Source organism: Coregonus clupeaformis, chromosome 17 (assembly GCF_020615455.1).
Source record: "Coregonus clupeaformis isolate EN_2021a chromosome 17, ASM2061545v1, whole genome shotgun sequence".
Taxonomy (NCBI): Eukaryota; Metazoa; Chordata; class Actinopteri; order Salmoniformes; family Salmonidae; genus Coregonus; species Coregonus clupeaformis.
In genome coordinates this window covers 70,223,223-70,248,366 of record NC_059208.1, presented here as the reverse complement: position 1 = coordinate 70,248,366, position 25,144 = coordinate 70,223,223, and the positions used below count along the sequence as shown (strand labels likewise).

At 44.1% G+C, this 25,144-nt stretch overlaps 1 protein-coding gene across 1 annotated transcript in view; it reads left to right on the top strand.

Moving 5' to 3' along the window:
• The first annotated feature begins 4,745 nt into the window (after positions 1 to 4,745).
• The window catches only part of LOC121543836 (glutamate receptor ionotropic, NMDA 2D-like), a 92,456-nt gene continuing 72,057 nt past the window's right edge, over positions 4,746 to 25,144 (top strand). The window contains exon 1 of the mRNA XM_041853979.2: positions 4,746 to 5,131. Within this exon, the coding sequence (XP_041709913.2) occupies positions 5,122 to 5,131 (10 nt within the window). The 5' untranslated portion in view covers positions 4,746 to 5,121. The remainder of the gene's footprint in view (positions 5,132 to 25,144) is intronic.

The following is a 25,144-nucleotide window of genomic DNA, read 5'->3' as shown; positions in this document are numbered from 1 at the left end:
TGTTTTACCCCATTTGTAACTCTGTTGTTGTTGTTTTTATCGCACTGCTTTGCTTTATCTTGGCCAGGTCGCAGTTGTAAATGAGAACTTGTTCTCAACTGGCTTACCTGGTTAAATAAAGGTGAAATAAAAAATAAAATAAAATAAATAAACATTAACCCTTAAACGGAAGGACTCTCCAAACTAGCCAGTTCAGTCCATTAACCTGGAGGTTGACTAAGACACCTAACGGAGCCTAAGAATGAAAATATGTTAAGTAGTCCCCCAGATGAGCAGGGCGAGTTCGTGCCCGCATAGGCCTTTGTTCAACCGACACCGCTTGTGGCTCTGGCCCTTGGGGAACCCACAGAGGCTGGGGCTCGGGTGGTAGTGGTGGAGGAGGTCCATCAGGTGGCGTCTCTGGCATGTATGTTTGTTTTGTGGGCATTCGTATTCCTTGAGGGGCAGGGACTTTCCTGAGGCGGCTGGCGTGCCAGCGTGATCCATTGCTCATCATGAAGGTGGCGGGCCCCAGTTGTCAACTGACCTGCAAGGGGTCCGACCAGAATGAGGCCATTTTGTTGTACCACTGAGGCCGTCGGGCTTGAACCCAGTCTGACACTTGGATGATTGACTTCTTCACCCTGTGTGCCTTGTCGAAATGCTGTTTCATTGCTCTTTGGTGCCTGGTCACTGCCTGCTTTTCTTGGGTGCGCCTAGTATCCGTGTTCTGAGTCTGTCCAGTGGCAGTTCCATCTCACGACCTAGCATGAGAGATGCCGGGGAGACCTGTGTTGTTGTGTGTTTGCTTGCTCTGTAGTGCATTAGCGTTTGATTCAAAGCAGTTTGGAACGTGCACCCCTGGACCAGGTGCGCTCTGATGCCGTTCTTCAGCATTTGGTTGAAGCGTTCCACCCCTCCGTTAGCTTGTGGGTTGTAGTAGGCCATGCGGATGTGTTTGATTCCCTTGTTGCTGAGATATGAGGAGAACTCGGCAGAGGTTAGCTGGGGCCCATTGTCCGTGGTGAGGGTGAGGGGTAGGCCCCACTTTGTGAACAGGCTGTCTAGGATGTCCACGATGGCCTGTGTTGTGACAGTTTCGACAGGAACCACTTCTGGCCACTTAGAGTGGAGGTCATACGCCACCACCAGGAAGCCCTGATGGTGAGGGACTGCGTGTCCATGGATTTCGCCACAGATGTCCAGCTGGATGTTCTACCAGGGGCGGGACGGCCATGAGAGAGGCTGCAGGGGGGTGGGGTGGACTGTCCTGTTTTCCCACTGAGGAGGCATGCAGCACAATCCCTGACCAGGGCTTCAATGTCATGGTCGATACCTGGCCACCACACAAGGTATCGACATCGCTGTTTGACCTTCACTATGCCCAAGTGACCTTCGTGCGCCATGGATAGAACACATGCACACAGGCCACTCGGGACCACAGTGCAAAACCCTTGAGAGACACAGACTTCTTCCCAGCAAGAAAGTTCGTGCTTCACCCTGGCGAAAGTCGCCAGCTCTTCCGGCACCTGTGCTGGCCATCCAGTGCATATGTAGGTGCGCAGGGTAGACAGTGTGGGATTCTGTTCCGATGCTTGCTTCAGCTCCTCCAGTGAGACGACTGACTGAAGGGGAGCGTAGAGCATTTGTACGAGCTCTGTTTCGTTGTCGTCTGGCAAGACGGTCGGAGTAGGAGCGTCAAAGGAGCGTGAGAGGAGGCCACCACGTTATCCCTCCATCCGGAGTGAACTTCAGCTGATAGTCATACTGTCTGAGGCGGTCGGCCCATCTGTGCAGCCGAAGTGGCTTGTGGCCAGTTCCTGATGCCGACAGTAGCGTCGTGAGGGACTGGTGGTCAGTTTGGAACCCCACAAGCTCAACGGCTGGAGCTGCAAAGGTGCACTTTCCACTGTTCAGGGTAAGGTTGTTCCACAGTAGAGCACTGAATACTCTGTGGAGTCGATAATTATGGATGTGGAGGTCAGGGCCGTGGACCACGATGTCGTCCAGATAGACCGCCACACCAGGTATTCCAGCGAGGATGGTGCTCATCAACTTCTGGAAGCAGCTGGGGGCGGAGCTAAATCCAAAAGGCATGCGTGTATATCTGAACACACCAGCATGAGTGACAAAGGCTGTGAGGTCTCTGCTAGCTGCATGGAGGGGTACCTGAAGATAACCCTGATGCAGGTTGAGCTTCGTGAAGATCGTGGAGCCATGAAATTGTGAGGTCAGCTCCTCAGCTGTAGGCAAGGGGTACTTATCCGGGACAACGGACTTGTTCACAGCACGGAGATCCACACAGGTCCGGATTCCACCTGACTTTTTGGTTGCAATGACCAAGTTTGAAATCCAGGGGGCAGCGTTGATTGGCTCAATGATGCCTGCCTCCAACTGTGACTGGAGATATTTTGTGACGTCATCACGCAGTGCAAAGGGAATGCGCCGCAGGGGCTGCATGACTGGGGTCACGTCCGGGTTCACTAGGGGCCTGTGAGTGAAGGCTGTGAGGCAGCTCAGTCCATCAAACAGAGTTGGTCAGTTCTGTTGCCATGTGCAGGTAACTTGGTGGATAGCTGACCCACTGTCATTGCTCAGTGTGAATCCCAAGCCTGTGAAGAGGTCGAGACCCAGGAGGTTGGCACCCCGCTTTGCAACGTGAAATGTGAATGATGGCAGATGCTTGGTGCCGTAGTGTACTGGGACCTGGAGGGTGCCTACAATGTCTATCTTGGATCTACCATACCCACACAGGGCAGTGGAGGGCTGTTGGAGTGGTAGGTGATTGAAAAACGTGTAGTAAGTGGCAAGGTTGAGCAACGACACCGCAGTGCCAGTATCCAGTTGTAAAGGCAAACCCACCTCGCCCAGCTGCACAGTGCATGTCCTGAATGACACATGGTTGGTGGAGACGGTTCGGATTTCAGTGTGTTCATGTTGAGAGTGAGATGAAAATAAGGTTCTGGGTGGAGCTAGTAGCTGGGGCAGAACAACACACTTTCGCCAAGTGATTGTATTTTGAACAGTTCTTGCATATTTTCCCACGGGCTGGGCAGTTTGAAGCCCTTGAATTGTGAGAGCTAGCCCCACAGTTGCCACAGCTACTTCTGTTTGTTTGTCTGTGTGCCTGCTGCACGGGCATGCCGGTGTCTCTGTCCATGCAGCTATCGACGTGGGAGGGCGTGCGCAGCGCGTGACCGTTGTAGTGCGCCTGCTCGGGCTGAAGCTGCTGTGTGAGAATGGCTGGGGGCTGAGTGTATGCTGCAGAGCTATCTGTTAGCATAGTAGAGCATTCAAAAGCCGCTTCAACCTGGAGTGCTATTTTAATAGCTCCATCAAGTTGTAAATTATCCAATTCCAAAAGCAGTTTCTCCCTTGTCTTTTCACATAATGTCCCCTCTATCAGCTGATCCCTGATGATCTCGTCCTGAAGTGTCCCGTAGTTACAAGAGCTAGCCAAATCCCTCAGATTAGCCACGTAGCTCTGAATGGACTCACCCAGCCGTTGGTGTCTTTTCCGTAGCCACTAACGTCGGAGGAGCACTCGCTCTTTCCCGGCGAAGTGGTTCCGTAGGAGGCTGACTGCAGCGGTGAATGTAGGTGCCGATCCAAGCGCTCTGAAAATCCTATTTCCCTCTGTACCGAGGCAGTGACGGAGCAGTGCTGTCCTCCGCTTGTCGGAGATTGTAGAAAGGTCCATAGCTTCGAGATAAGTGTTAAAACTTTCAAGCCAGTTATTCCACGGGACTGGAGGTTCACCAGGCACGGCGAGGAATGGTGCTGGTGGTGGTAAGCTGAATTCAGCCATCTTCGTCGCCAATGTTATATCTAGCCTAGCTGTAGAAGAACGCACATCTGCACAGTTTCACATTGTACATCACTCTGTCCTTTAATGACATGTGCCACTCATTCTGACAACCCATTTATCTGTAAAGCAGCACACTGTCGTAAACCATAACAATGTACAGTACGACGTACAGCAGGTCGTACCATACATAACACTTACCCTAACTCCTAGCCAAGCTAACGTTAGCATTAGCCACCTAGCCACCTAGGTAGCTAACATATCCTATGAATTGTAATTCATAATATATCATACGAAATGGATGATGGACATACCAAACAAAACATAACATACTAATTTGAGTGTCCCACATTTTTTGGTTTACCTATGTTTCATCCACAGGAGGTTGGTGGCACCTTAATTGGGGAGGACAGGCTTGTGGTAATGGTTGGAGCGGAATAGGTGGAAAGGGATTAACAACATCAAACAAATGGTTTCCATGTGTTTGATGCCATTCCATTCGCTCCATTGCAGCCATTATTATTAGCTGTCCTCCCCTCAGCAGCCTCCACTGTTTACATCTTCCACTGAGTCCAGGTTGCACACTGATTCACTATGCTATGCTATCATCTCACACATAGACTATGCACTGACTATGCACCCCCCCTCTCTCTCACACACACACACATTCATGTCAGGTCTTTCCAGCCACAGGACAGAGTGACACTCACATGTGGTCCGCAGACAGTGGCGAGGTGCGCCTCCGTTTTGCTTGGAGAAGCAGAAAGCGATAGGAGCCAGGAGAATGGCAGGACGGGAGGGGAGGGAGGGAGAGATGGAAGGAGGGAGAGATGGAGGGAGGGAGGGAGGGAGGGAGAGGGAGAAATGCGGATGGAGGGAGGTGGAGGGGGGTGCAATAAGAGGGTTGAGTGGTTCTAGTAAATATTTATATTGCATTATGATAGCCTAAGCGTGAGAGTGAAAGAGAGAGCGGCAGAGAGAGGGAGAGATATAGAGCGACCACCCCTTTATTAATATTATTCCACACCGCTAAGTTTAGCATTCAACACGTGTCGCCAGTGATGGAGAGAGAGAGAGGGAGGAGGGATAGAGAGAGAGGTTGATGGTTGCTAGGTGACCGGGCGCATATACTGAATTTTAACAAAAGAACAGGGAAAGAGGGAGAGGGAGAGAGGAGAGAGAGGGAGAGAGAGGTAGAGAGAGATCGAGAAATTGAATACATGTAGAATATATATTTAGATATATATTTTCAGGGGGGAAAACCCGCAAACGGATACCTCAAAAGGGAAGGATGTGAAAAGGATGGAGGGACGAAGGGAGCGAGGGGGGAAAGGCTTATGAAAAACAGTAAGTACATTTATTTTTATGAATTCGAGGTGCGGAGGTATTTAGTTCCTTTTTTTTCTGGCTTCTAGTTAGATTAGCGAGCGCCTGCTACGCATCATTGAGACGGGAATAGGGGTGCGGGTGTCGGCATTTGTAGAGCCGCTCATGATGGAAAGATGGATGGCCGGAGATAGAGAGGTGGAAACGGCCGGCGCGCGGGGCTTTGACCCCTCTGTCATTGCTGCGCGTGAACACTCACCAGCTCTTATACCCCTCAACTCATAGGCTCTCGTGCATATTCGTAGGTTATATAGATATCATATGAAAAACCTCCACATTCGGACACACTTCTTCAGCAGTTTTATGCCACTTGCATGAATGCCTGCGGATTTATCAATTGACGTGTTCATATCTATTGATGTTCATTTTTCAGGGTATGCTTAGGCTACAGTGTGTGTTTGCTGTGTTTCTTTGTGTGTGTGTGTGTGTTTGCATCTGTGTGTGTGTGTGTAAGTGTGTGTGTTTGTGTACCCACCGTCTTGATCTTAGCTACAGCTTTCTGTAAGATTGTCCATCAATCTTCACTCGATCTATTTATATCTCCACACCGCACGCTAGGAGAGGGAATTCGTTAAGACCACTGCATGCCGAGGTAGTGATACAACTAAACACTGGCATTCTCCTTATTTTCACCCGTGTATTTGTACTCAAACACTGTTACTTGACTAAATTAATGTTTATTTTTTAGCTGAGAGTGAGAGCTCGGTTGTTGTCGTGGTAGAATTCTAAATTTACATCCTCCCGTTTCTATCCTTTTTGGTCCGTAAATAACTTTTGTCCCTATCATTACTTTATTAGTGGAGTATAGCTAAGGTAAACAGAAATGAAGACCCAAATGTAAGGCCAGAACCGAAACTAGAGCCTGAGCTCTGTAGCCAGAGTGGAGAGAGAGTATCTGACCTGTATGAGAGATGGTGTTGCATATCACAGATGTGCTGCAGTGTTTCTGGTTGCCATATCAAACTCATTGGGATGCGTGGTTGAAGTGTTGCATTATGTTGATGGAAAACAGCGTTTTCACTACAGGCCTACATTCACGTGTGTGTGTGTGTGTGTGTGTGTGTGTGCATGCTTGTGTGTATTTTTAGTAGTCTAGATGTTGGTTCTGATTTTACATTGTCATACTGAAGAGCAGTTTCCACTTATTTCCACTTATTTGGATTGTCAAGCTGACATCCATTACCATGGACTATGTTATCATTATTCCTAATCCTTTATGTTATGTTTGTGCAGCTTAAATTTGGCATACATTCTCATCTGCATAACACACACACACACACACACACACACACACACACACACACACACACACACACACACACACACACACACACACACACACACACACACACACACACACACACACACACACACACACACACACACACACACACACACACACACACACACAGAGGAAAGAGGCCAATCCCCCCCTCCACACACACAACCATTCACAGACACACTGCAGCAGCAGAGGAATGCATGTGTTGCTGGTAATGCGTTGCCTCCAGTGTCAATACATCCTCCTTTCTACCGATCTGTCATACTGTCGCCCACAGAGAGTTATACTGTACCAGCTGTGAACATGGGAACAGGGGGTGGAGAGGAGGAGAGAGGGAGAGGGAGAGAGGGTTGGGGAAGAGAGGTGAAGTGAGGAGAGAGAGAGACAGAAGGTGTAGATAAAGGTGGAGGTGAAGATGGGGAAATATAGAGGTGAGAGATGGGAAAAGACAGCAGAGAGAGAGAGGGAGAGGGGAAGAGAAGGTAGAGGAGGAGAGTCAGAGGGGGAGGGGTCAGCTGGAATTGAATATCCGAGAGGGGACATAGTTGGAGGGGGCGAGAGGAGAGATGAGAGGAATCGAGTCAACGTTTGTCTGCTTTTTTCCTCCCTCTCCGCTCTTCATCAATTTCACCTCATTGATTCTCCTACTTTTTCACAGAACACCTTCAAGCTCTGCTCTATCATTCTCTTTGCATCTCTCTTTTCTTCCTCCAATCCCCCTGTTTCTTCTCCCTCCAATCCCTTCCATTTCTTATTCTTCCTCACCCCAGCAACCTGTGTCTCCCTCCTCTAATCCCGCATCACACCTTCCTCTCATTCTCTTTTCCTTTCATCCATCCCTTTTCCTTTCATCCATCCCTTTTCCTTTCATCCATCCCTTTTATACAATATTAGAGAGACTAACCCAAATCCCACCCACCCAAACCACCCAACATTCCACTCCCTGTTCTTTTTAATACCACTAATTAAGGTAAAGCTCGTTAACATAGAACATCAATTAGTCTTTAACGAGATCAGAGACTGGTGTTTTGGAGCGATTGCAGTACTCCCCTCTCCCCATGCTCTCTTGTGGATTGGCTTGGCCTCTATTGATAAACAGCATGCTAATTCACTTTAGCCCACAGTGGTAGGTCTGGGCACACAGGGAGTGGGAGGCTATACTGTACTCTACTGTATTGTACTGTACTGTAGTACATGGCTGGGCTGGCTGCACGGTTCATACACACTGACAGATACATGCAGGGACGAACAAGGAGACAGACAGATGGACAGACACCACACACACAAATACAGACAGACAGAAGTGTAGACAGACAGAAGTGTAGACAAACAGACGTGTAGACAGACGTGTAGGTAGACAGACAGACAAGTAGACAGACATACAGACAGACTTGTAGACAGACAGACGTGTAGCCAGACGGACAGACAGACAGACAGACAGACAGACAGACAGACAGACAGACAGACAGACAAAAAGACAGACAGACAGACAGACAGACAGACAGACAGACAGACAGACGTGTAGACAGACAGACGTGTAGACATACAGACAGACTTGTAGACAGATAGACATGTAGACAGACAGACGTGTAGACAAACAGACAGACAGACGTGTAGACAGACAGACGTGTAGACAGACAGACAGACATAGATTTACTGGTGCAGTCAGATAGACAATCAGGCAGACAAACGGACACAAACACACACACATACTGTACATACGGACAGACTGCCTTCAATGTACGAGAGAGAAGGACACACAAACAAACACACTCACACAGTCCACACCCACAGGTTTTATGTTGGGGATACAAGGGGCCACTAGCTAGCACACAGCTGCACAAGACTATACAGAGTACATAAACACGCACACACAGGCAAACACTCAGGGGTACACACACACACACACACGCGCGCGGGCACACACACACACACCCAGCAGGTGTGTTTTGGGGTTGAGAGTTGGCCTCAAGCATGGCTGCACATGACTGCAGGTTTTGTGCGGTGCAGCGTTTTGTAGCAGTGTGGTGTGGTCCCTCATGATGATAGATGGAGCAGGAAATGACAGCATAAGTGGTTATTAAAAAGAGGAAATGGAGGCATTTATAAAAACGATGTTACCCTGTGTCTGCGGCCCTTGCCGTGTGTCACCCTCCACTGTGTCACTGCTCCAGCTCAGACACACTCCCAGCACCAGTATCTATGGCCACGTTGACTAAACCCTCACTACTGGCTCCATGCCTCGGGGCTTCAGAATGGAAATGCAGTGGACTGAGTGGCAGCAGTCTTTGTGATCAACCCCATGTTCAGATTCAGTGAAGCTAGAACCAGGGGGTAGCAGGAATATTCACTGTCATTTATCAGTCTTGTGGCCAGATTTGCTCAGTATTTGAACCAGTTGTAAAGTTTGTAACCCAAATTGAAAGGGGGATAAAACACCAAAAAACTAAGGGAAGAAATGACACGTTCATCATTACATCTTCGTTTACACTTACCCTGATGACCTCGTCCTTCTCAGAACCTCTTTGTTCTAGCGTCCGTGTTTAATTCTCTCTGTCACAAACAGGTGCAACTGCTTAGTAAACCAAAGCCATACATACTACGGTGTTATTATCCCCAGAACAAAGAGCACCTGTTCCTTTTCCAGAGCGAATGAAAGACAAAAGGAAGAAGAAAAGGCAGAATAAAGAAGGTGAAGAAAAGGCAGAGTAAAGAAGGTGAAGAAAAGGCAGAGTAAAGAAGGTGAAGAAAAGGCAGAGTAAAGAAGGTGAAGAAAAGGCAGAGTAAAGAAGGTGAAGAAAAGGCAGAGTAAAGAAGGTGAAGAAAAGGCAGAGTAAATAAGGTGAAGAAAAGGCAGAGTAAAGAAGGTGAAGAAAAGGCAGAGTAAAGAAGGTGAAGAAAAGGCAGAATAAAGACAATCAGAAGGACGATGGCTGAAGGCAAAGTGTTGATCAAGACGCTGTCATGTTATTAATTTTCTGTTTCCTCTTTTCCCCTCCCAAAGTGACTGTTGCAAACTTTATCAAGGTGCAAACAACATTTCAATCTGCTCCCCCACAGACTGTTCCAAAAGACAGTTAATGACACTGTGTCCTCCTGCTTCTAATGTCACACAATCACACAGGGATGAGAGTGTAGCAGTAGCTAGTTCTCATCACATTGATGAGGGTGTGAGAAATGCACAGCAGGACCGTCCAGTCAAGTCCATGACAGTTCCTTCAGCAACATGCAGACCTGTAGCCCCTGACAACACAGAGGAGGGTGGATCTCACCTCAGCTCTATCTCCTGCTGGCTGCTCTGACATACTCCACTGGACCTCATGAACGACAGTCATCACCTTTTGGACATTGGCTTTGAGAAATAGACACAAGTATGTGTGTTCCTGCAGGGCTGGGAATTGCCAGGGACCTCATGATACGATATTATCACGATACTTATTGTCAAAACGATACGATATATCGTTACAAATAATTTCCCAATATGTACTGTAACTGTATCAATGTTTTCCGCTATCACTATTAGAAAGTATGAGAGTGAGTTATTTCGTTGAAGGCAGGTCATCATCACTTGGCCTTTAGGCGCGAGAAATACACACGTGTGTATGTGTGTTAGTCAGTGTGTGTGAGTGTGTGTACATATGCTGAAGGAGTGACTGGATGAAGGTATGTCATCACTTGGTATGTGTGTATTAGTCAGTGTGTGTGAAACTGTGTGGCAAGTGGTCATTACTTTTGGGTGTTAGAAATGATATACAACAGCAACATGACTCAACAGGGAAAATACATTATCACCACCAGCTCTCAGCTCTGTACATGTATCACCAGAGCCTGAAAAGCAGAGAGAAAGATGGAGAATTTCACGGCTGTCTTCCCGTGTAACAAACTTCACAGGTTCATCAGCCTTCCCCTCTAGTGTTCAGATCGTAGATTTTACCGTGTGAAAAACACAATGGGGTTCTGACGTTCCTCTCTCAGCTCCTACTTCTCAGATTTAATCAGTCCCCCCAAACCCCAGAAATGTGGGTCTGTCTCTGTCTCTCACTTCCTCCTGGTCTTCTCACCTTGGTGGGGCTCTGTCTGATTATTTTACATTTTTTATTTAACCTTTATTTGAACAAGAGTCATGCTGAGACCATGGGCTCTTTCACAGATGAGCCCTGCATACACATCAATACACATAAAACACATCACTATACACATCAAACACATCACTATACACATCAAACACATCACTATACACATCACTACAGTGCATTCGGAAAGTATTCAGACCCCTTGACTTTTTCCAAATGTTGTTATGTTACAGCCTTATTCTAAAATGGATTAAACACACAATAACCCATAATGACAAAACAAAAACAGGTTTTTAGAAATTTTTGTAAAACTCCCCCCCGGAAATATTACATTTACATAAGTATTCAGACCCTTTACTCAGTACTTTGTTGAAGCACCTTTGGCAGCGATTAAAGTCTTGAGTCTTCTTGGGTATGACGCTACAAGCTTGGCACACCTGTATTTGGGGAGTTTCTCCCATTCTTCTCTGCAGATCCTCTCAAGCTCTGTCAGGTTCGATGGGGAGCGTCGCTGCACAGCTATTTTCAGGTCTCTCCAGAGATGTTCGATCTGGTTCAAGTCCGGGCTCTGGTTGGGCCACTCAAGGACATTCAGAGATTTGTCCCGAAGCCACTCCTGCGTTGTCTTGGCTGTGTGCTTAGGGTCGTTGTCCTGTTGGAAGGTGAACCTTCGCCCCAGTCTGAGATCCTGAGTGCTCTGGAGCAGGTTTTCATCAAGGATCTCGCTGTACTTTTCTCCGTTCATCTTTCCCTCGGTCCTGACTATCTCCCAGTCCCTGCCGCTGAAAAATATCCCCACAGCATGATGCTTCCACCACCATGCTTCACCGTAGGGATGGTGCCAGGTGTCCTCCAGATGTGACACTTGGCATTCAGGCCAAAGAGTTCAGTCTAGGTTTCATCAGACTAGAGAATCTTGTTTCTCATGGTCTGAGAGTCCTTTAGGTGCCTTTTGGCAAACTCCAAGCGGGCTGTCATGTGCCTTTAACTGAGGAGTGGCTTCTGTCTGGCCACTCTACCATAAAGTCCTGATTGGTGGAGTGCCGCAGAGATGGTTGTCCTTCTGGAAGGTTCTCCCATCTCCACAGAGGAACTCTGGAGCTCTGTCAGAGTGACCATCAGATTCTTGGTCACCTCCCTGACCAAGGCCCTTCTCCCCCGTTTGCTCAGTTTGGCCGAGCGGCCAGCTCTAGGAAGAGTCTTGGTGGTTCCAAACGTCTTACATTTAAGAATGATGGAGGCCACTGTGTTCTTATAGACCTTCAATGCTGCAGAAATGTTTTGGTACCCTTCCCCAGATTTGTGCCTCGACCCAATCCAGTCTCATAGCTCTACGGACAATTCCTTCGACCTCATGGCTTGGTTTTTGCTCTGACATGCGCTGTCAACTGTGGGACTTTATATAGACAGGTGTGTGCCCTTCCAAATCATCTCCAATCAATTGAATTTACCACAGGTGGACTCTAATCAAGTTGTAGAAACATCTCAGGGATGATCAATGGAAACAGGATGCACCTGAGCTCAATTTCGAGTCTCATAGGGGCTGAATACTTATGTAAACAAGGTATAAAAAAAATATATACATTTGCAAAAATATCTAAAAACCAGTTTTTGCTTTGTCATTATGGGGTATTGTGTGTAGATTGATGACGAAAAAATTAATGTAATCAATTTTATAATAAGGCTGTAACGTAACAAAATGTGGAAAAAGTCAAGAGGTCTGAATACTTTCCGAATGCACACATCACTATACACATCACTATACACATCAAACACATCACTATACACATCAATATTCACATCAATACACGAAAGTCAAAACAAAATCATAGAAAACATTATTCAGTAAAAAGGTCCTAAATCAGCCTTTTGAATTGACCTAGAGGCACCAATTCATCCAACTTTAGAGAGCCTTGAAGGTCATTCCACAAGTAAGGTGCAAAAAACTAAAAGCAGATTTAACTAACTCAGTGGAGATCGAAGTGATATCCAGAGTTAGCCATCCCCGAGAGGTGCGTTTCCACAGGGTGCTCTGCAGCCGTTTGTAGGCAGACAGGAGTGTTTCCGGCACCCCCAGTAGAGAGCGGAGGCAGAGCCAGATATGGTGTGAATGCAGCCCTAGTCTCGTCACGAACCAGGCTTCCCTAAAACAGGAGGTGTGACAACCGCGTGATTTTGGAAGTATGGCGACGCGAGACTAACGCAGCCCCAACCTGATCCACATGTTATAAAGCAGTGTTAGATTCTCTCATTCCCCAGCTGCAGAGGGAATAGAGTTCCAACCTTACACACAGTACAGGCTTCTCCTGAGGAGTGACACCTCTATTACAGTGCATTGCGCAATGCAGTTCCACAGCAAATACATGTACACCCTGTCCTGATTATAATGCTGTGTGTCCTCTTCACATGCATTGCAGTTCCATGCCAAAATATATAAAGAAGAGAGTCGACTGTATACTGTTAGAGAATTAAATGAGGATGCCAGATAGTTAATGTATATTTTCAACATGATTATGTTGTCTGCATGTCATACAGTATACGTATGAATGCCCATTGCCCACCACAAGGGATGCTAGGTCACCCATGATACAAGTCAGTATTCAACGTCCATCCATTTCTGAGGACGTTGGGAGAAGACGTGGAAACCGGCCACTAGGGGCAACAGTTAGCGCTGTTACTTTCAAGTAGGTTTCGGTTTTGCTAGGGCGTTGTGGACGGGGATGGTGGATGGGTATAAGCACTCTCTCTGATTCGAATCCAGCGATAGAAAGTTGTTTTTAAAATTTTTGTTTTAAGCCTATCCCAAACCTTATCCCTTACCTTAACCATTCAGAGTTAATGCCTAACCCTATGATTTTAGAGTTAATGCCTAAACTTAACCTTAAACACTTTGAAATTTGACGTTCGCAACAACTTCGAAATTTGACGTTTAAGAAACATGGATGAAAGTCTAATTCTGACGTGACACTGTGAGAGCTAGTTGACTACATCTTCAACCCAGCAGTTTTCCATTCCACTGTTCCAAATTGCAAAATAAAGTTATGAACTGGTTCAAACCCCCAAAAAAGTACTGGTTTATATAGTTCCTTTCTCTTCTTTTTTAAATCTCTGATATTAAATTTTTTTTAAACATCAGCTCGTCATTAAATTACTTCACCAATCAGTGCAGACAGAGCAGCTTGCTATGGAGCAGGCAAGCTATAGTTGTTTTAGCCTAGGCACTATCGGCTGCCTGCGCTATCGGCTGCCTAGGCTATAGTTGTATACATGCGTGATGGACAGACAAGTGTGCGAGATGCGACTGAAATTCTGCGGGTGCGGAGAGAGCGAGAGAGGGTGGAGGAGGAGGCTTGGCTTGAAGCACTGGGCATTGTTATGACATGCATTATCTGAATTAGGCCCACCGAATTATACCTACGGAGGAGCGCATTCTATCGAGGAACTTTGAATGTCTTTGAACTTCCGAGAGTTGGCTTAAAGTTGGACAAGAGCTAACTAGCTAGCAAGCTTGTTTTTGCAGAGTAGCAGCAGAATAAAAAACAAGTGTTACCTCTTTGTAGTAACTATAGTAACCGTAACCAGCATTGAAAAAGTTAATCCATTGTTGTCTAATAAATAATCTCTCCCTAATTTCTGAATCAGTAGGCTACAGTAGCCTATGCTTCGGAGGGGGAGGGGCAGGTTGCCTACACACACTGGTAAAGATTTCCAGCTGGCAGGCAGACACTGGAATACGTTTCTGAGTGACAGAGTGAGGGCTTTGCATAGGCGCCTTGTTGCGTTTTATTTTTGTGGGATTTTTTTTTTTTTTAAGAACAGTATAGACCACTTTCGTTCCCGGTTCTGATTCTGTTCCTCTAAAAATGTAGTTATTTTCTGGTTTTCAGTTCTGTTCCCTGAACCTGTTTGAACCTGTTTGAACCCCTGCAACCCAGTAATATACATTTCTGTGGTTATCAACACCAGTTATGTTGTGTTAGGTGGAATTGCATTCAATTTAGGAGCTGATTTAGTTGTTTGTCATTTAAATCCGCTCCCGCAAGCATCCTCTATTTCCTGTGAGTTGCATTTGTGTGAGTGTGTGTGTGTGTGTACTGTAATGTTTGTCAAATTAGAAGGGTTGATGTTTCTCTGTTCCAGTTCATTTAACAATGTCAATATGTGTGTATTTGTTTGGGGGGAGGTGGGTGTGTGTATGTTTCCTTAACATATAGTAAATCAGTGTGTCCTTGTTATTTCTAAGGACAGATAACAGTGTGACTCTGTGATATATAGTGTGTTTAACCACAGGCGTTTCTTTACCATTAGCTGGTTGTGATGTTGAGTGTTTTAGCTCAGGGTTGTCAGACCCCAGTCCTCAGGGGCTGTACAGCATCTGCCTCTGCTTTTCATTCCAGCCTTTTAATTAGTGGCTGATGTCGACCTGGCCAGGAGAGTGGACTGTCTAGCCAATCAATGCGGGGTATAGTTGCTCTGGATCACAGTGTTTCTAGACCTCATATGAACCTGGAACTGGCAAGCTAGGCTCGGTTTCCCTTTACGACTAAATAGGTGTCAGCTGACCATTCAAGGGAGCTGTCAGTAACGGTTGAGAAACACTGGTGTAATAAATCCACTATAACCACTAATAGATCTCTGCCTCAAGCCTCCCCTCCCGTGTTTGCAGGGTTTCTGTCCATCCTCTCTCTCTCTCTCTCTCTCTCTCTCTCTCTCTCTCTCTCTCTGCTCTCTCTCTCATCGCTCTCTCTCTCTCTCTCTCTCTCTCTCTCTCTCTCTCTCTCTCTCTCTCTCTCTCTCTCTCAATATTTAATTGATCTATCACAGTAACAGACTATGATACAGATTTCTACAGTAATTTAATGGGGATTTTGGAGATGGTGAAATTGTCGATACGTTTATTTTTACATAATAATTTATTAACAGAAGTCTGTTCAATTTCCATTTTACTTCCTCTCTAGTCCTAAGGTGTCGTAACTCTGTTCCGTTTTATTCCCCCTCAATTTAACTCCTGCATCTCAGAACAATGGAAGGATCAATGGAAGGTATCTATTCACATAAATAGTGAGAAGAGTTCTAGAGGGCCATTCAAGCTCCCTGGTGATGAAGGCTAAATGAAGCTAAAACACATTTGTTTTACTGATGAGAGAAACACCTAAGTATCGGTCTTCTATTGTATATCTACATTTTTTGTGCTGGATGGACATTCATAGATATTATGTACAGAATACACATTAAGTTTCAGGCATTCGGTTATATTGTAGTGAATAGGCAGTGTTGGGTATTGAATGTGTCCCTGCAACAAACGCCAGCCCCCCCTTCCCAGCCCCTCCAGCTCAGCTCCCAGCCTGAAGCACTGGAGGGGGTCAGGGAGGGAAAATGACTTCCTTTAAAACACACGTAGTAAGATAATCCAGCAGGTCGTATGTTATAAAGACATCTTGATAGAGGGATTTCAACCAAAAAAACAATATATATGTAAATCCATTAAATTATGTGGCACTGTAGCTCAGTTGGTAGAGCATGGCACTTGCAACGCCAGGGTTGTGGGTGTGATTCCCATGGGGGGCCAGTATGAAAAATGTATGCACTCACTAACTAACTGTAAGTCACTCTGGATAAGAGCGTCTGCTAAATGACTAAAACATTTTTAAAAAAATTATACTAAACTTTGGAAGGAATGGATGGTGGGGAGTGTGGAGAGACGGGCTGTGTGCATTGCAATGGTAGTTAGTCTCGTGCCTCTCTACTGTATTGCATGTCTGAGCTCTGGAAAATAATATATACTACTACTACCAGCCTCAGTGATATTAACCCTGGTATTGGCAGAGTGAAAATGGCTGTGAAGTGTACCCCCACTTTTACAGTCGTCTTTTCATGTCCTGATGGAATACAATGTTGTTTGTCATAGCATATTGTTGTATATTGAAAGTGATTTACATTTGTATCCATATACAAACAGTGTTATTATCCAGGAATTGGCAGAGAGAACAAGAGAGAGCGAGAGAGATAGAGAGAGCAGCAATGTACTAGGCTTCTTATACAGCCTATCATATTAAACCTGAAGGAATGGCAGAATACATTATCATGCCCAGATGGTAGTAGGAGGTACAGTCATACTTATTATAAAAATACATCAAATAATACATAATGGAATGATAGAAATCCCAAGTTTGTTTAGTACAGTGGTTCTTATTGAAATAATAAAGCGTATTGTGTTGTATTGTATTGGGTGGAAGCGTGAGCTGCAGGATCCCCTGGGACTATTCTTTCTACATGAAGGCGGATGACCTTACTCTTATTTATGACTGAACACTCAGGGGGCTAGTAAAGCATTTGTACCTAGCTGATGTTTTGTGAATGGGGTGATGATGATATTTGTGTGTGTGTGTGTGTGTGTGTGTGTATTGTAGCATATAGATGTGCTTACTGTTACTTACTGGGAGTATTTTGGTGAGTGCAACCCTGTGTGCTAATGTGAATTGCATGAGAATATGCAGGAGTTTATTTCTGAGACCTGTATGTGTGTGTGTGCGTGTGTGTGTGCGTGCGGGTGGGTGGCCTTCGCGTGCCTCCGTGTGTGTCTGTGTCTATGTGTGTGAAGGTTGCTGGCAGTAAATGAACGGCAGTAGTATAATGTCAGAGTGAGATTACACATTGAGCCGTATGATAACACAGTGTGTCTCTGATCACAGGTGACTGGGTGAGCTCAGGCTACATAGAGATGCACACACACACACACACACACACACACACACACAGAAATAACCTACAGTGATCGGGATGCATAAAGAGTAGACAGATGCCACAGAGAGGCTTTTTAATTTAGATGAGTGGAATCAATCAATCAATATAAAGCCCTTTTTACATCAGCAGTTGTCACAAAGTGCTTTACAGATACCAAGCCTAAAACCCCAAAGAGCAAGCAATGCGGAAGCATAACCACATTGGCTACGTGTGTGTGGTGTGCGTGCGTGCGTGCATTTGTGTATCTTTGTGTGTCCTTTAGTGTAGTTATACCATGAAGTAGAAGCATAGGTTTACCATCTACTGTATATTAGTTTGAAATGTGTGAGATTATCCTAATACAAAGCATTTTTCCTTTAATTACACTGAAGTATAAGGAACAAATGTTGGAGCTGTAGAGACCGATTGTGATGAGTGTGATAGAAGGAGTCAGGCGCAGGAGGGTAATCACCGAATGCAGAGTTTATTCCGTCGTACACAAATAGCGTTGGATAGCGACAAACGAAACAGGCACAGGGGAAAATCTACCCTGGCAATACAAGGTAACGGTAGCTCCAACAATAACAGGCACAGGGGAAATATCTACCCCGGCAATAACAAGGTACGAGTAGCTCCACCGAGCTCCACTACTCTCACAATTAAACAATCATCCACAAGGAGAAGGGGGGCAGAGGGAACACTTATACACAGACTAATGAGGGGATAAGAACCAGGTGTGTGTGATTGACAAGACAAGACAAATGGAATGATGAGAAATGGAGCGGCAGTGGCTAGTAAGTCAGTGACGACGAACGCCGAAGCCTGCCCGAACAAGGAGGGGAGGCAGCCTCGGCGGAAGTTGTGACACCGATGTAATTGAAATTCATGAATTGCAAAAAAAAATATTTGAAGATAAATGACACTTTTCAATTAATTAGGTATAGGCTATTTTAATTTAACTGAAATGTCAGAATCTGAATTGATACCAACTAAAAATGAGTCATGTGAATCAAAAAATGTAACCTAACGTGCTCTCCGTTCCAATGGTTAGACCAGGGGTGTCAAACTCATTTTGCCCCGGGGGACGCATTTGGTCTTCAACGAGGTCCAGAGGGCCATACTGAAAATGTGCTATATTTCCTCACTGTCAAAATTTGCAAAAAATTGTCCTCTATCCAAAATGTTTCGAATTTTCGATGCTCCCTGACTGTCTAGATTTAATTTCGGGGATTATTAGCGAGCTGGACACAGTCAAGAAACTGTATGAATGTAGGTCCATTATCATTTCTACACAGTTTTGATTTGGTTTGAGTCCAAAAAAACAATTTATATAAAAAAATACAAAATCATCCAGTGGGGGCCGTATGTTTGACACCCCTGGGTTAGACGGCACTATCTTTCCTAGATTCATTGATGTTAAAGATATGACATAGGCCTACGTAGGTGGAAACGCAAGGTTCAGAAATGTTGATGTAATGCCTATATACTCAGACTACCGAAAAGATGGAAGTTAAGATATGTTGAATTGGGACAGTGTTATTTTATTCTCCAGGGTTAAAGGTTACAGCAGGCTGAGGAATAGGCACTAGAACCAGGTGCTCGTATAGGCGAGTGCACTTTGATTTTTCATTTCTTTAAGATAAACATATACAGTGCCGTGAAAAAGTATTTGCCCCCTTTCTGATTTTCTCTATTCTTGCATATTTTTGATACTGAATGTTATCACATCTTCAACCAAAACCTAATATTAGATAAAAGGATCCTGAGTTTACAAGTTACCAAAAAAATGTATACTTGCTCGCTTTTTGCATTCAGATAGCTAGGTTCATTAGCCACGTTTTATATTATTGGATTTATTATATTGTTTCATTGACAAAGTTATGCAACACCCAATTCCCCTGTTTGAAAAAGTAATTGTCCCCTTACACTCAATAAACATATGCAGTATATTGGCTTGTTAAAGGTTCTGAAATGCTGGTGTGAGTGAGTCGAGTGTGGAGATATAAGCTATGGAGGAGTGGAGCTACGATATAGAGTTTTATCAGTGAAATGGTGAAACAGCATAAAACCTATATTATATTATGAATCTTCTTGCCAGAAGAAAACATCCAGTAAACATCTGTAAGGGATCGGGGGTTGGCTGGGTCTAGACAGAGTCTGACACTTCCCCGATCTACAGAGAGGGGGAGTCATCAGACTCGATCTGGTTCACCTGAGTTCTGAGCACACCTGTCAGTAATTAGTGTAGGATATAAGGTGTGCTCAGAAGTTCAGTCGGTGCGAGGTATTGTTCCATTGTGACTTGCTAAGCGTTTTGTTCTGAGAGAGAGAGAGAGTTTGTTGTTTTTGATTACCAGTGTATCCGACCTGTGCTTCGTTGTTTGACTCCCCGAATTGCTTAATCCTCTGCTTGTCTATCCCAGTGATTACCGTACTCTGATCCTGTGCCTGTGCCCTCGACTACGACTACGCCCGCTCCCTTGGTACCTCTGCCTGTCTCTGCCTTACCTGGTTTTGACCACAGCTCGCCCGACCACGATTAAGCAATTCCCTTGTCTGTACTTTAATAAACCATCGCAATTCTGCGATTGGATCTTACCACTCTGTCCGAGTATTCATTACAACATCCAAACGTTGGTTTTGTATTCCAGAGCAGTTTGTTGTCAGATTAAGAGCCATACACCCCGATCTAAAGTGTTACACATAAAGAAATAGCATCACATTTATGTGACTATCTTAATCTCGCATTTAGCCCACGTCTAATTTGCAAATGTAGTGTATTGTATTTCCCTGAGAGGGCCTGGTGTCAGCGCAGGTTGATGGATGGCTACGTCGTTGTCACTTGAATAGCTTGTGATGGCCATGGGGTCTGTGGCACAGCACAGAGCCGAGCGGCACAGCTCTTTACGATAACTGTTTACAGCCGTGCAGTAAAAACAGCACTACGGTGTACAGTGGTTCTCCACCGGGAGTACAGACTGATCAGGGTGGACATTATGTACAATGTGAAAGCAGCCTCTTGCTGCTACTGCTCTCATACGACAGAGAGAGATAGGAAAGAGAGTGAGTATGTGTGTGTGTGTGAGAGAGGGAAAGAGTGAATGGATGAATGAATGAATGAATGAGAGAGAGAGAGAGAGAGAGAGAGAGAGAGAGAGAGAGAGAGAGAGAGAGAGAGAGAGATAGGATCTGTTCCATCAGAGAGGACACACTCCAGTGGCTGTGATTGAAGTATTGGCCAATTAAAACGAAGAGCATTGAGCTGCAGCTGCACTTTACTGTTCACTCCACTGCTGCTGCTGGACAGAGTTATCACCCCGCATGACAGTCTACCGGGAATTACTATAGACTATAAAGTGCATTCAAAAAGTATTCACACCCCTTGACTTTTTCCACATTTTGTTGTGTTACAAAGTGGGATTAAAATTGATTTAATTGTCATTTTTGGTCAATGATCTACACAAAATACTCTGAAATATCAAAGAGGAAGAACAATTATAGCATTTATATATATTTTTTGAAAAATCACTAAGTGCTTTGCACACCTGGATTGTACAATATTTGCCTATTATTCTTTAAAAAATTCTTCAAGCTCTGTCAAGTTGGTTGTTGATCATTGCTAGAGAGTCATTTTCAAGTCTTGCCTTAGATTTTCAAGTCGATTTAAGTCAAAACTGTAACTAGGCCACTCAGGAACATTCGTTGTCATCTTGGTAAGCAACTCCAGTGTAGATTTTGGCCTTGTGTTTTAGGTTATTGTCCTGCTGAAAGGTGAATTCATCTCTGTGTCTGTTTGAAAGAAGACTGAACCAGATTTTCCTATAAGATTTTGCCTGTGCTTAGCTGTATTCCGTTTCTTTTTATCCTAAAAAAGTCCCTAGTCCTTGCCGATGACAAACATACCCATAACATGATGCAGCCACCACAATGCTTGAAAATATGAAGAGTGGTACACAGTGATGTGTTGTGTTGGATTTGCCCCAAACATAACTCTCTGTATTCAGGACAAAAAGTGTATTTCTTTGCCACATTTTTTGCAGTATTACTTAAGTGCCTTGTTGCAAACAGATGCATGTTTTTGAATATTTTTATTCTGTACAGGCTTTCTTCTTTTCACTCTGTCATTTAGGTTAGTATTGTGGAGTAACTACAAAGTTGTTCATCCATCCTCAGTTTTCTCATATCACAACCATTAAACTCTGCAACTGTTTTAAAATCCCCATTGGCCTCATGGTGAAATCCCTGAGTAGTTTCCTTCCTCTCCGGCAACTGAGATAGGAAGGACGCCTGTATCTTTGTAGTGACTGGGTGTATTGATACACCATCCAAAGTGTAATTAATAACTTCACCATGCTCAAAGGGATATTCAATGTCTGCTTTTTTAAAAACCCATCTACCGATAGGTGCCCTTCTTTGTGAGGCATTGGAAAACCTCCCTGGTCTTTGTGGTTGAATCTGTGCTTGAAATTCACTACTCGATTGAAGGACCTTACAAATAATTGCATGTGTGGGGTACAGAGATGGGGTAGTCATTCGAAAAATCATGTTAACCATTATTATTGAACACAGAATGAGTCCATGCAACTTATTATGTGATTTGTTAACCACATTTTTACTCCTGAACTTATCATAACAAAGGGGTTGAATACTTATTGACTCAAGACATTTCAGCTTTTCATTTTTCATTAATTTCAAAAATGTTCAACAAACAAAATTCCACTTTGACATTATGGGGTATTGTGTGTAGATCAGTGACACAAAATCTCAATTCAAATTCAGGCTGTAACACAATTAAAGGGGTGTGAATACTTTATGAAGGCACTCTACTATACCTACACTGCACATATAGGGAACACATACAGTGGGGAGAACAAGTATTTGATACACTGCCGATTTTGCAGGTTTTCCTACTTACAAAGCATGTAGAGGTCTGTAATTTTTATCATAGGTACACTTCAACTGTAAGAGACGGAATCTAAAACAAAAATCCAGAAAATCACATTGTATGATTTTTAAGTAATTAATTTGCATTTTATTGCAAATAAAACAACGACAAAACAACAAACGAAACGAAACGTGAAGTCCAAGGTACACAAACAACATACCTCACACGGAACAAGATCCCACAACCCACTAGTGCCAATAGGCTGCCTAAGTATGGTCCCCAATCAGAGACAACGAGCGACAGCTGCCTCTGATTGGGAACCACACCGGCCAACATAGATCTAGAAATACTAGATCCTACAACATAGAACAAACACAACAAGGAATACACACACCCTGACTCAACTTATAAGCGTCCCCTGAGTCAGGGCGTAACAATATAAAATAGCTCAGTATTTGTATTATTTATTTTATACTGTGTTTTTTGCTCGTCTTTATCAAGGGTGGCAATCATTTTGGACCTGACTGTATGTTGATGCGTTTTCACAAATACAACCAAAAATCCATCAATGTTCAATATCAGTGTGTGGAAATATGACTAAATGTAATATTGCTAGAACATTGATTCACATTGTGTTTTTGCCTAGTGGGACAGTACAACAAATATTATACTTCCATCCCCTAATCCTCTGGAGTGCAATATTACATTAACCTACTCTGCATGACACTCAGAGGGCAAAATATTATGCTACACTACTACTATATTAATCTATAGGAAATAGTGTTATTATTAATGATGACACAGAGGGAACTTAAACTAATCAGCATTCCTCCTCCTTCTACTGCTTGGTGGAACAGGTCATGATACGCTGTATAACAGAGCGATGGCAATACTATATATACTTCACTGCAGCACACAGGGTTCCAGTGGGATATTTCTACTATGCAGCATCACAGTATCTACTGTAGCTATGCTGTGGGATTTGAGCTATCCTATACGGAGACATGGAATTCTATATAATATATATAATTATATATTACGACCGACTACTGTACTGGAGAAGGTTTTCTCATCAAAACCTCTACAGTGATGATATGCATTTAATCAATTAAAAGTGTTTTGAAGAAAAGTTTGTTAGATTGTAGTCTATTGATTTTTAAATGTCTGGGTGCTTGGGGAAATTCTACCTCTGCAGATCTTGACTGGTCCTAGTGATGGGGAATAAATATTCTAAATATTCTAGGGAATGAATGAACAAATAAATTAATGAACGAAGAATTTATGAATTAATGCAGTTAGGATATTACTCTTCATGACAGTGAATGGAATGGAATAGAATCCTACTAGCGCTCTGTGGACTACAATAGTAGTTCATCACTCCAACCAGGTTCCACAAGCCCATTCACTAACACACACTACCAGATCTGATGGTTCTCCAACCAGGCTCCACAAGTCCATTCACTAACACGCTACCAGATCTGATGGTTCTTCAACCAGGCTCCAACAAGCCCCATTCACTAACACGATACCAGATCTGATGGTTCTCCAACCATGTTCCAACAAGCCCCATTCACTAACACGCTACCAGATCTGACGGTTCTCCAACCAGGCTCCACAAGCCCCATTCACTAACACGATACCAGATCTGATGGTTCTCCAACCAGGCTCCAACAAGCCCCATTCACTAACACACTACCAGATATGATGCAGCATTCTGCTGGCATGTTGCCTCTATCCCAATTCAGTGTGAAAGCAGTTCGAGAGGTGTGAATGCCAGGAATTCACCTCCAGCAGTTTTCCCATTGTAGACTGTACTGTAGTATAGGAGAAGACAGGAAATGAGTTTTCCCATTGTAAACTGTACTATGCAGTAGTCTAGGAGAAGAAATTGAATCTGGGGTGTATTTCTTTGAATGGAGCTCGCTACTTTACAGATAATCAAATAACACATTTAATTTGTACAGAGATTTACAGTGATTAACAAAAACCTGGTCCTAAATCCCCAAAATGCAAGCATTGGTGCCAGACAGACGGTACACTACTGTTGCTCTGTGAAATATTGACCAAACTTTCAGTGAAGCAGACTTAGACTACACAGTAGTGTATCTTTCTATCAGTACACTACAACAACCTAATCAACATATAGAGTAGTACATTGAGTACACTCTACAAGCAAGGACACTAGGTGCACTAGAGGAATAGAATAGTGTAGGCTATAGGAATAGCAGCAGAGCGTAAACACCTTAGTGGAATGAAATATGATGACAGGCCTAACAGTAATGGCCAAGTAGTGATATGTGAACTACAGTATATCCACCTCTCTCCTTCTGCGTTTCTCTCTCTCTCTCCCTCTGTCTCCCTCTCTCCATCTCTCTTCCCATCCCTCTCCTTCTCTCTCTCACACACAGCACGGTTCCTCTCTTTTTCTATTACCCTCTCTCCCTCTCTCTCTGACTAAAAGGCCAGTCTCTCTCCATCTCTCTCTCCCTCCATCTTCTTCCCTCTCTCTTCATTAGTGCTGAGCGATTAGTGCTTTTTGAGGTTGGTTTGGTTTCGGTTAGATTATTAAGAAATAATTACGTTTTTCGATTTTGGTTTCGATTATTATTTTCAAACATGAAATGTATTATGAAATAATGACGTTACAATGATTTTAGAGCTTTGTAATGGACATTCCAAAGCTCAAAATAGTGAACATTCAATAGCCAAAACATTGAAAATATTATATTGACTCTGTCAGGTCCACATTGGGTAGACGTCAATAGAAAAATAGGAAATTACCACGAAGTAATAAAATATTTCAGTTGTGTATATTACTTAGTTTTTATTTGATGACTTTATCATTTTTCATTCCTTAAAGTCATCATCTCATCTCTGCTCAGGCAGTAGCAGTCAGCCAGTCAGGCCATCTAACGTTATGCGCTCCCCATACTGTACTGTCTTTAGTCATCCTATTTAGCTAGCCTGCCTAAGTATGCTGCAGAGCTGTCTGACGAAATCATTTGACTAGT